General features: G+C 29.0%; 1 protein-coding gene across 2 annotated transcripts in view; it reads right to left on the bottom strand.

Annotated features, from left to right (window-relative positions):
* The window catches only part of LOC105249440 (sphingomyelin phosphodiesterase), a 44616-nt gene that overhangs the window by 11450 nt on the left and 19374 nt on the right, over window positions 1–13792 (bottom strand). For both annotated transcript variants that reach the window (XM_025406131.1, XM_025406130.1), the window contains 3 exons: window positions 10401–10510; window positions 7350–7558; window positions 2129–2425 (listed from right to left, as the gene is read on the bottom strand). In XM_025406131.1, coding sequence (XP_025261916.1) covers window positions 2129–2425; window positions 7350–7558; window positions 10401–10482 — 588 coding nt within the window. In that variant the 5' untranslated portion in view covers window positions 10483–10510. The remainder of the gene's footprint in view (window positions 1–2128; window positions 2426–7349; window positions 7559–10400; window positions 10511–13792) is intronic.

The raw sequence follows: 13792 nt of genomic DNA, 5'->3' as shown, positions 1-13792 counted from the left end.
ATATTTTCAAAAATATTTTCAAAAATATTTTTAATATTTTTAATATTTTCAAAATTGATTTTATAATCAGGATACTTCAATTAATTCAAAATTAGTACAATTATTAATTGTAATATTAATAATAATATAGAATATTTTACAATTTTAATTACTGAAATTTATTAAAATTTCTTTATTATGATTGCATTTTATATTGATTTAACCGTTTGAGTGCCATGGACTTTTGTAGAAACTTGATTGAAAAATGCCAAGCGGCGTGATAGCGCTTGTCTAATTCCGAGTGGAAAAGAGCCAAGCGGCGCGGATAACGCTTGTTCGGTTCCATTTCGGAAAGTGCCAAGCGCGATTGCATGTTTTCTACTTATAAGCAATAATTGTTATCCAGGATTTATACTACCGGAAAAAACTGGAAAACCTGGAATTCTCAGGGATTTTTATTTTAACCTGGAAAATCAGAGAATTCTCATGGAATTTTATTAAGACCCAGAATTTTTTAAAAACTACTTTTCTGATCATTTTTTTATATTCTAAGTGTAAACATTCGCTCTGTGTAGAATATCTTGAGCGATATCGAGCGTCTATTGTAGAGCAAGAAGCTTAAAAAAAGAAAAAAACATTTTAGAGATGAAAAAATTAGGTAAAAGAAGCGTATATAAGAATTTTAGAGAATGTTCAAAAACAGGCGAATGCTCTTGAAGAACAGATTCGAGCATTAAAAAATATATATATATATTTTTTTACATAATAAAATACATAATATTTTATATACATAATAAAATTTTTGTGTTGTCCAAATTTTATTAAAATCTTTTAAAATGTTTTTTTTTTTCAATTTATGTTAAAAGTTTACGTACGATAAATTATTTTAATTTTACCTGGAGTTTTAAACAAAAATACTTGGAAAATCATGGAATTCTCAGGGAACTTATTTTCAAGATTTGAGTGTGCACCCTATTATTTTTACAAATTTAGTGTTACTCTGACATTCCTTTGAACATAACTAGTAAAAGTACTGTTTAAGTCACACAATTCGAAAAAAAGCGAGCGTGCACTTACTGTGAATTTACAGACATTGATGCGCTGACACTTTTGAGTAGTATTTTGGACGGGGGGAGCGCGGTTGCGTCGCTTGGTACTCAAACGGTTAAGCAAATGTGGGACATATTATATACATCATTTTATCTTTTAATTTTATATACAGAGTGTTTCAAAAGTCTCGGACCGGTCGAATATTTCATAAACTATGCACTTTAAAAATAAATGTTTCAGATAAAAGTTGTATGGCTTAAAGGGGGCCATCAGATAGTGGCAATGATTTGACCTTGGAGAGTCATTTGAAGGACACATGACGGTCACCGTCAATTTTTTAAATAGAACTATTTATTTTTTATTACATATTCGTGTAGCTTATCTCGAGAGCTTTCCAAAACACTATAATAAAGTATTTCTTCATTGAGTATTTTTCGAGTTATGAGGCTTGAAATCATTTCTTAATTTTGCATAAACCATAAAATATCTAGTAAAATATTCATTTTTCGATTATCTTACTTTAATATTTTTATGTATTAATACAAAATAATGAGAAGAATCAATTGGTGTAAAGAAAACACATAGTTGTTTTAAAAAAAAATATGTAATTGTTAATTGCAAATTACATATTTTTTTCTTAAAAACAATTATATTTTTTCTTTACACCAATTGATTCCTCTCATTATTTTGTATATAAAAGCATTAAGATAAGATAATCGAAAAATGAATATTTTACTAGATATTTTATGGTTTATGCAAAATTAAGAAATGATTTCAAGCCTCATAACTCGAAAAATACTCAATGAAGAAATACTTTATTATAGTGTTTTGGAAAGCTCTCGAGATAAGCTACACGAATATGTAATAAAAAATAGGGAGTTTCATTTGAGAAATTGATGGTGATCTTCACGTAACTTTCAAATGACTCTCCCATGTCAAATCATTGCCACTATCTGATGGCCCCCTTCAAGCCATACAACTTTTGTCTGAAACATTTCTTTCTAAAGTGCATAGTTTATGAAATATTCGACCGATCCGGAACTTTTGGGACACTCTGTATAATACATATAATACATATACATATAAATCTAAACTTTACCCCAAAAAGCAGAGTGACTCCGTGGCAGACTCGAGCGCTCTGTATGTTAAGCGACACGCAGAATTGATAAATGCTGGCCATGATTTCTTCATCGCTCTTGCCGACTTTTATGTAATGTTGTAGCAGGCCGGCTCCTACTTTGCATGCAGTACAAGATACTTTGGACATTACGGAGGTTTCAACCTCCATCATGACTTGCCTCAGATCTAGAAGTTTAAGAGCTTTATCAACAAATCCGGACAGATGTCCACTTGGTTGGACAGTTTCCATATCCCATAGCATCCGCGAGTAATTTAACTGTAATTAGATATACATAAACATGATAAATTTATATGATGTAATATCTCAAGTAAAGTGATTGATAAAATAATGAAATTAATATAGTTGTCATTCTCTAATGTGCAATAATACTGTTATTAAAATATTTATTGCATTGCATGTTTTTGATTATTTTGCTTGGTTTTGTATTTAAGTTTTCTGTATTACTTAATCTTTTCGATTATTCCATCCGATTATTATGTAGAAAATATTTATAAATCTTCTCTCTTTTGTTCATAATATACATTAAAAGATATACACATATACATTCGGAAATGTAATTTATTCTTCATTGTAATATGTAAATTGGACAAATAAAGAAAAGAAAAAAATATATGCGGTTGAGAATAGGTAATTTTGTGATTTTTAATATTATTCTCAGTTATGATAAAAATCAAATTTGACTTAAATTAGAATAATAATGCGTCCCACAGTTTAAGATCCAATAATTATATCAAGAAAGGCTCGAAAAGGAGCAGAAAGCTAATCGATATATGTATACTTCTCGTCTATCACAATATATCACGAGACAGCTCGAATTAAGTGAAACGATTTCTTCGCGTCGCTTTCTGCGTGCCTTTGATCTTGCAACTTTCCTTCTTGGATCGCGATCCCGAGATAATCGAGCGTGCACCTTTTCCGAGATCGAAGGGAACACCGCGATATGTCTACCGGTGATTTCTTTTACGCAAGCGATGACGAGTGATATCGATGATCTTGGGCGACTTTCGCGGACGAAAGTCATTGACACCATATTATACATGATGTGTATGCGTATAAGCACACGCGAATAGGAAGGATAGAAGGTACATACTTGCATTCACCACGGTCTGTCGATGATCGCGTTGGTGAAAGTATTTTGACACTGAAAGTGAGAGCCGCAATGGCGACATTGGCGTTCGTCCCGAATAAGATAAAGAGAGGAAAAAAAAAGAAGAAAAAGGCGAAGTCGCGAAAAAATAATAATTAGAAAATTTTTATACATATATATATGCTTCTAGCAGAGTATTTCGATAAAGGCTTTCTCATGGGTATATAAAGTAGATAAAAAACTACTTACTTATACAATTTTTTTTCTACGCATTTCGATTGAAATATTTGTTTTTAAGTTAAAATTTGAGAAGTATTTTCAATAACTTTTATATTATTTTATTATATTTTATTATATTTTATTATATTATTTTATATAGATTTTAAATGTTCAATATATCATAATTCATTATATCTTTATATTAAGTAAAAATCTTTTAATTAAAGATCTAAAATAACGTGATTTCTTGATATCACATAGGAGAATTAGAAGCGGATCATTTATCACTTTATAATTTTCTTACAAAATTTTGAAATCGGTTTCATTACATATATATTTTTAAAATTTTTTCTTCATATCTTTTACTAAAAAAAAGGTTTACTTCTATTTTAATTCGTCAAAAACTAACTCCTTTATTTAACGGTTTATTTTTCGAAATATCAAATTGTTTTCGTATTTAAAATTTCTGCTTGTGTATTAACGCTCTGTATTATATTATATATATATATATATATATATATATATATATATATATATATATATACACACACACAGGGTGTCCCAAAAGTCCCGGACCGGTCGAATATTTCACTTCTATGCACTTTAGAAAGAAATGTTTCAGGCAAAAGTTGTATGGCTCGAAAGGGGCCATCAGATAGTGGCAATGATTTGACATGGGAGAGTCATTTGAAAATCACGTGAAGATCACCGTCAATTTCTTAAATGGAACTCCCTATTTTTTATTACATATTCGTGTAGCTTATCTCGAGAGCTTTCCAAACACTATAATAAAGTATTTCTTCATTGAGTACTTTACGAGTTATGAGGCTTGAAATAATTTCATAATTTTACATAAACCGTAAAATATCTTGTGAAATATTCATTTTTCGATTATCTTACTTAATAATTTTATGTACAAAATAATGAGAGGAATAAATTGGTATAAAGGAAACACATAGTTGTTTTTAAAAAAAAAATATGCAATTTACAATTTTTTTTAAACTATGTGTTTTCTTTACACCAATTGATTCCTCTCATTATTTTGTACATAAAAGTATTAAGGTAAGATAATCGAAAAATGAATATTTTACTAGATACTTTATGGTTTATGCAAAATTAAGAAATGATTTCAAGTCTCATAACTCGAAAAATACTCAATGAAGAAATACTTTATTATAGTGTTTTGGAAAGCTCTCGAGAGGAGCTATACGAATATGTAATAAAAAATAGGGAGTTCCATTTAAGAAATTGAAGGTGACCTTTACGTCACTTTCAAATGACTCTCAAAGGTAAAATCATTGCTACTATCTGATGGCCCCCTTTAAGCCATACAACTTTTGTCTGAAACATTTCTTTCTAAAGTGCATAGTTTATGAAATATTCGACCGGTCCAAGACTTTTGGGACACTGTGTATATATCTATCATATCTTCTATATCATTCTTCAAACGATCTTCGACAATACATCTATTCAGTTAGTTTTTCTATCTGTTGACATCACGTCGTTCACACATATATACACACATTTATATTTGTATTCACACGCTTATATTAAACAGTGTTTCCTTTAAAAATTTGTACTGCGATTTTTATAATCTTTATTCTCGTTGTCTATCGAAGTCAATAGTAGCTCAAAATTTGATCTAAATAAAGCTTGACAAACACATCTTGTATTTGCCCTCTAATCATCTCATTCATTCGAGTCTCGATAATTTCGATGTTATCAGTCTAGACTTACAGTCTATCGCGCATTTTTAAAGCTACCTCATTAAATAATAAACGTCATCTTTTATCGAATTCTATATTTTAAAAAGTCTTTGGCCAATCGAATAAAGTTTCATCTGTATCGATTTAACAATTTCTTGATGTAGTAATTCTTGGCGCATATTAATTATATGATACACATCCGTTAATGCGATATCAATATTACGGTTGATTAATGCTTTTCTAAACTAATTTCGCATCAAGAAGAAATATATCGATTAATATGTGGACGCAGGAGTGAAAATGCATCGATTAGATCAATTTCTCGTTTCTTATCATAAAGCAAAGCGAACGAATGTAGAAAGTTTTTCATGATCTTTTCTCATTTCACGATCATCGATTTTATCAGTTTATTTGTGCAATAATAATTCCATAGCATAATACGTTTCTATTTATACGGAAGAAGGTTGAGTCGATAAATGCTACTTTTCTTATTAATCGAGTGTATCGAATGCGTTTTCAACGGTCTAATTGCGTCCGACATGTAACTACTATCACGCAAAAGTAGAAACAGATCGAACAATGTCAATCGTATTGATACCAATCGGTGAACTTACGCAATATGCGCGGTAAAGATGTACAAAGTGTTTAGCAGATATATCGTAATCTTTATTATTCTAGAATTTTTCAAAAATATATTTTCGAAATTATATAATTTTATAAATAAAATATATATCATTTTATATATCATTTTAATATGTAATATTTATATTACATATAATTTTATAATATAGAATAATAAAGAAACGGAAAATATTATGTATACTTGTATTTTGAAGTCAAAATTTTTTTAAAAATCAACGTAAATTAGTAAAATTAAAATAGTAAATTTAAAATTTTCAAATATAAAATAAGCTTTAAAATTATTCCAACAATCCAATTATAGTGTATCATCATGTTTGCTAAAGATTAGATAAAATATCTGCAAGATGCAATTTATGGCATATTTTTCGTACAAGTACTTACGTCAGTTTACACATTAAAAACGATTCAATCTTTCATATATTTATATATCAGAGGAAATTTCGAATTGATGATGAATGAAGTATCTTACACAACTTTAACAACGATAGTGCAAACTTTTAACTAATAATAAATTATATCGTTTGTTCACGTATTGAGGATGTACGTACTGATGCGAACAAAATCTATTCCTCCTTACCCATTTGTTATATTTATATTACATATAATTTTATAATATAGAATAATAAAAAAATGGAAAATATTATGTATACTTGTCAGTATTTTGAAGTCAAAATTTTTTTAAAAATCAACGTAAATTAGTAAAATTAAAATAGTAAATTTAAAATTTTCAAATATAAAATAAGCTTTAAAATTATTCCAACAATCCAATTATAGTGTATCATCATGTTTTCTAAAGATTTGATAAAATATCTGCAAGATGCAATTTATGGCATATTTTTCGTACAAGTTCTTACGTCAGTTTACACATTAAAAACGATTCCATCTTTCATATATTTATATATAAGAGGAAATTTCGAATTGATGATGAATGAAGTATCTTACACAACTTTAACAACGATAGTGCAAACTTTTAACTAATAATAAATTATATCGTTTTGTTCACGTACCGAGGATGTACGTACTGATGCGAACAAAATCTATTCCTCCTTACCCATTTGTTATATTTATATTACATATAATTTTATAATATAGAATAATAAAAAAATGGAAAATATTATGTATACTTGTCAGTATTTTGAAGTCAAAATTTTTTTAAAAATCAACGTAAATTAGTAAAATTAAAATAGTAAATTTAAAATTTTCAAATATAAAATAAGCTTTAAAATTATTCCAACAATCCAATTATAGTGTATCATCATGTTTTCTAAAGATTTGATAAAATATCTGCAAGATGCAATTTATGGCATATTTTTCGTACAAGTTCTTACGTCAGTTTACACATTAAAAACGATTCAATCTTTCATATATTTATATATCAGAGGAAATTACGAATTGATGATGAATGAAGTATCTTACACAACTTTAACAACGATAGTGCAAACTTTTAACTAATAATAAATTATATCGTTTTGTTCACGTACCGAGGATGTACGTACTGATGCGAACAAAATCTATTCCTCCTTACCCGTGCCATTTGTTCAGGGTTCGTGCCGTTAACAACAAAAGTCTCCACCGTGGGTGGTAATTCCCGAAATCTTTCGTTGAACGGCAGCAGAGCGACATCCATCTTTTCGGCAGCTCTGGCCTTCGCCGAAATCCATTCGTCGGCCAGAGCGGTCCAGTTGGTGGACGCTATCTCGGCTTCTCGTCTTGTCCTGTCCCGAATGGGATTTCCTGCGTAAAACCAGAAAAGAGAGAGAGCAGTTCATTTATTATAATTCAATCGCGACCGATCGAATAGTCGTCCGCTGGCGCGTCCGGAAGATACGACAATTCTCTTGTTTTTGTTGAATTGAATCTACAAATTGCGCAACTCAATTCTCGCGAATTTTGCAATTTGCATTGTGAAACATCAATTACACATAAACGTTTCTCGTTTGGCAAGAAGTGCAGGGATTTGCGTCGAAACGAGCTTTACAATACGAATAATTATAAATTCATTTGAATGTGTGTCGCGTGAGATTAATATCTTCTCTATTAGATAACTTGCGATTAATGTACCACCATTTGTGTGTATATGGCACGTATTATACAATATATTACTTTATTAATACATATATATATATATATATATATATATATATATATATATATATTATTCTTAAGTAATATTTATAATATATTTATAATATTATATTTATATATTATAATTATATTGTTATAATATTTATAATATTTATAACAATATTTATAATATTTATAATATCTTTATATATTATAATTATATTATTGTATATTATAAATATATTACACTCGTTAACAAAATTATCGCATAGATAATTTCATGTCAAATTTTCTCTAACTTCTGTGTTTTTTTAAATGTGAACATTTCTACATTCCCGTCCTCCAACACACACACATACACACGATGCGTCAAATTCAACCAGCAACCTCCTCGTAGTGCGCATCGGGTAATGCTAATGCTGGCGGTAAATAAACCAAAATGTATAGGTAACTTTGATATGTCGTAACTCCGCGAAAAAAAACTTCATTTTTTTTAATTCACACATAAAAATCCAAATTTTACAATGATTATCATGAAATTTGCGACACAAATTTATTCCACCCCGTGGAATGCGTCAAATTATGCAATTTTTGAAGATGTAACACGTGCTTACTTAAGGAGATGACGAGAGGGGGGAGGGTAAATTCTAAATCTGACAAATGATTTTTAAAATAGAGGCTTTAAGCTTGGGAATGAAAAAAACGTTTTCAAATACGATCATTTTTATTAATGGAGTTATACTTATTTGAAGTTATGGGAAAATTTGACATGAAATTACCTATATGATAATTTTGACGAGTGTATTTTTAAGTTAAAATTTATTTTAAGTTAAATAGTTAAAATTTTTATATATTTAAATTATTTCTTTGCTTATAAATCTGAAATTAAAATGTAAAATATAATGTGAAAAAATCTTTTGAAAAAACATCAATGCAATGAATTTTTCCATGAGAAAGATAATATTTTTGCATATTAAACTCGTTACAAATTGAGATAAAATTGATATTTGACAATAAAAGACAAAGGTCTTTTCTCTGGACGATCATATTAGAAACTTTTTAACGAGTGAAATAAAAATAAATGAACGATCGCGTATGGATCATTTCATGCGGAAGGAAAAATTCATTTTTCACACTGCAATTAATCGTAAGCGATTAGTTACAATCGTGGAAGCTTGCTTCGATAAAGTATGTCGATTTTTCCCATGAAGCACGTAAGTATTATATTGCACAGCGTGTTTTACCTTGAAAATGTGCAATTTTTCTGTTACGCTCGGAATAGTCGATGATTCGCTGTTCAAAGGAAATCACATAATTTCCCATGAATATAATCGATCGAATCGCATGCAAATCTTAAGTTCTCGGCAAAAAGAGGTTACGAGATTACATAGCTAGTTGCGTTCTATTTTTCAACTTGAATCGTCAAAGTCGTAAAATTTATGAACTCTAATATACACATTTCCTAGTAATATTATTCATCCTTGTTACGCAATTTATTTACATTCCTTGTCCCTTGTTATTCGGATTATGCATACAAATAAGTTTCATTGATGTTTTTACCTAATAAAAACGTTTAAAATGATTCAAAACTAATTAAAATTAATATATTTCCTAATAAAATTATATATATATATATATATATATATATATATATATATATATATATACAGGGTGTCCCGGACCGGTCGAATATTTCATAAACTATGCACTTTAGAAAGAAATGTTTCAGACAAAAGTTGTATGACTTGAAGGGGGCCATAAGACGGTGTCATTGGTTTGACATTGCACAGGCGTTTAAGCTCACGTGAAGGTCGCCTTCAATTTTTTAAATGGAACCACCTATTTTTTATTCAATCTTCTGGTAGCTCACGTCGAGAGCTTTCCAAAACACTAATAAAGTATTTCTTCATTAAGTACTTCCCGAGTTATGAGGCTTGAAGTTATTTCTTAAATTTACATAAACAGTAAAATATCTTGTAAAATATTCATTTCTCGATTATCTTACCTTAATACTTTTGTGTACAAAATAATGAGAGGAATCAATTGGTGTAAAGAAAACGCATAGTTGTTTAAAAAAAAATGTAATTGTTAATTGCAAATTACATATTTTTTTTTTTTAAAACAACTGTATGTTTTCTTCACATCAATTAATTGCTCTCATTATTTTGTACATAAAAGTATTAAGGTAAGATAATAAAAAGATAAGGTAAGAAATACTTTATTATAGTGTCTTGGAAAGCTCTCGAGATAAGTTACACGAATATGTAATAAAAAATAAATAGTTCTATTTAAAAAATTGACGGTGACCGTCATGTGTCCTTCAAATGACTCTCCAAGGTCAAATCATTGCCACCCTCTGATGACCCCCTTCAAGCCATACAACTTTTGTCTGAAACATTTCTTTCTAAAGTGCATAGTTTATGAAATATTCGACCGGTCCGGGACTTTTGGGACACCCTGTATATATATATATATATATATATATATAAAATATATATTTAAATATACATACCGATAACAGTCCATATTGAATTAGAGAGAAAAACGCATAATAGGAAGATGAAACTTGATGATATTCTGCTTTGACTTTGCATACTATTTTGCACTCTTTGGTATCGTTACCTGTAATTAGAAAAAATAACAAATGTATATAAATGTTACTTATACATATATATTATGTTTTAATATAAATTATAAATAAATAAATATATATATATATATATATATATATATTGTTTTAATTATTTAAGAAAATTAGTTATATAAGAAAAAATGTACAAATACGAAAAATGCATTAATAGATATAAAATAAGGAAGTATAACAGGTATCGATTTTATTTTTTATATACATTTTACATTTTTGAGCAATATATGGAATCGATCGATCAAGCAAAGAAAGAAAAAACAAACAACGAAATTGAGTCCAATCATAAATCTTCGAGTAATTTTATAGCAAAAGCAAGTTCGCGTTACAAGAGTCTTTCGCGGCTGAAAACTGGGATTAATCGTCCGATGGACATATCCGTGAAAGGTGTACGCAATTACTAGAGAAAGAATTTGCATTCGACGGAACATAACTTGCACTTTCCTTGACGGTAAACGAGGCGTCAAAAATCGCGTGTAGCGACGCAGAGCGCGGAAGTTTGTGGAAATTCACGCTTCTAAAGTCGCGAATGTGCTTTATTTATTTTTTTTACAATCAATTTTTTTTCAATTGAGAGCAAGAGAAAGATGCGAGAGATGAATAAACGATGATTAATTATTTTCCTCCGACAACATGTGTCCGATCGGTGTCACTGTTACGACACATGAAATTTTTGGACATACCGTCCCGCCCGTTACTGTTACTCTTAAGTGGGTTAGCAATGAAGACACTGTTCGACGCCTTTTGAATGTATAAGAAATAACGACGATCGTCGCTTGAAATGCGCTCAAAAAATGATCTTGCAACTATAGCAAAAATTTTTTGAGAAAAATTAATTAAGACAGATAAATAATTAGCAAATATTATGATATCGTGTATGTTTTGCATTTAATCAATCTAAATGACAGAGATAGAATTTATATGAACTGTTGGTAAAATTTAGGAAGAAAGTCTCTCTGTAATGTCTATATTAAGATTAATATTTGATAAAATTTGGCTGATACACAGAATAATCGTTTTTCACAAAGATTCTTTCAGCTGCAGTATCAAAACTCTTACTTATCCAATGTAGTGATTGATATCTGGCAGTTTGACCTAAATTTTCCAGAAGATATTACTACAGATTTGTTTATATAAATTCTATATGTTTACAAACAATATTGTAGTACATAAAAAATAGCGATAAATTTTTGTCGTAGAAACCTATTTACATTAGCAAAATATTTTTTTTAAGTTTATAGCATCACATCTATGTTAACGGAACTCGTTCAATTCTCCGAGCAAGGATTCGTTTACAGTGTTAGCGGATTCTATACCGGTAACGGAAGTTTTTTCTCTCGAAATGATTGAGATACTTTTATCAGTAAAAATCTAAAACAAATCATTCGCATTATCAAGCTTTTTAATTTTGTTTTTAATTGAACATGTAGATATATAAATACATATATTATACATTATATTACTAAAAAGATGATAGACACTGTCATTTACATCATTTAATTAAATCATTATTTAATTATATTTGTTTTCCATTTATTTCTTTTATATTTTTATTATTTATTATTATGCAATTAAGTAGCGAAAGAAGAATACAGAAAAAATAATGATTTAATGAATTGATTTAAACTTTTCCCATGAAGTGTCGATTGGTAAATAGCGCTGAACAATTTGATAAATGATACATAATTTTCACTAAGGGGTTTATCAAGCAATTGATCATAAATAGTTCACGTGATTTTATGAATCATTGAGATTTTATTATTCACAATTATGTAGAATCGTATTTGAAGCAGCTGAAACGGAAATGAATTGCGGCCGACTAATACCTTTAGAATAAATTACGCAATATAAGTTATACAGGGTGACCCATTTTAACTTAGCCAAATAACTCGAAAAATAAGCACACTACGAAAAAATGGTTAGAATCAAAATTTCGTCATTTCGAGGGGGACGTACAATGACGTTAAAATCAGCCCCCCCATCCCTCCCCCTGGGCGGTGAGGGGGGCAAGTTTGAAATCTTAAATGGGAACCCCTATTTTTTATTGCACATTCCTGTAGCTTATCTCGAGAGCTTTCCAAAACACTATAATTAAGTACCTTTTTATTAAGTACTTTTTGAGTTATAAGGCTTGAAATAATTTCTTAATTTTACATAAACATAAAATATCTAGTAAACCATTCATTTTTCGATTATCTTACCTTCATACTTTTATGTACAAAATAATGAGAGGAATCAATTGGTGTAAAGAAAACATACAGTTGTTTTTAAGAAAAAATATGGAATTGTTAATTGCAAATTACATATTTTTTCTTAGAAACAACTATGTGTTTTCTTTACACCAATTGATTCCTCTCATTATTTTGTACATAAAAGTATGAAGGTAAGATAATCGAAAAATGAATGGTTTACTAGATATTTTATGGTTTATGTAAAATTAAGAAATTATTTCAAGCCTTATAACTCAAAAAGTACTTAATAAAAAGGTACTTAATTATAGTGTTTTGGAAAGCTCTCGAGATAAGCTACAGGAATATGCAATAAAAAATAGGGGTTCCCATTTAAGATTTCAAACTTGCCTCCCCTCACCGCCCAGGGGGAGGGGTGGGGGGGCTGATTTTAACGTCATTGTACGTCCCCCTCGAAATGACGAAATTTTGATTCGAACCATTTTTTCGTAGTGTGCTTATTTTTCGAGTTATTTGGCTGCCTAAGTTAAAATGGGTCACCCTGTATACAAACGATGCACGTGCGTGTCAAGGCTACACGTGTCATGAGATGTATCTTATCTGATGCTCACATTTGCACTTCCCTCTATAATTTGTAATTTTTGTTCTCTCTCTTACAGAATTATATCTTATAAAAGGCTCTATATAAAATATACCATTAATTTAATTTAATAAGACAAAAAGTCGTAGTTAAAAAAACTTTAAATGTCTTATAGAAAAATAATAAATATATACTATTTATATTTATACAATAATTACATTATGTCATTATCTATATATTAATATATCATTATTAATTTTATAGTAATTTTATAGTAATCAGATAGTAATTAAATATCTATGTAATAACACAAAAATAAATAACAAGGTAGATATAATTTACGATTGTATTATTTCCACGATAAGGAAACCAGAAATATAGATCAACGTTTGTCCTACTACTTTATAATTTCAATCTTACTCTATGGTTTGCTATATTTTGTAACTTCAATTAAATTTCGCGGAGTGTAGTAATTTTTTACTCTAATCTAT

Source organism: Camponotus floridanus, unplaced genomic scaffold, assembly GCF_003227725.1.
Source record: "Camponotus floridanus strain SB8 unplaced genomic scaffold, Cflo_v7.5 scaffold134, whole genome shotgun sequence".
Taxonomy (NCBI): domain Eukaryota; kingdom Metazoa; phylum Arthropoda; class Insecta; order Hymenoptera; family Formicidae; genus Camponotus; species Camponotus floridanus.
This window is presented reverse-complemented; position numbering and strand designations above follow the sequence as displayed.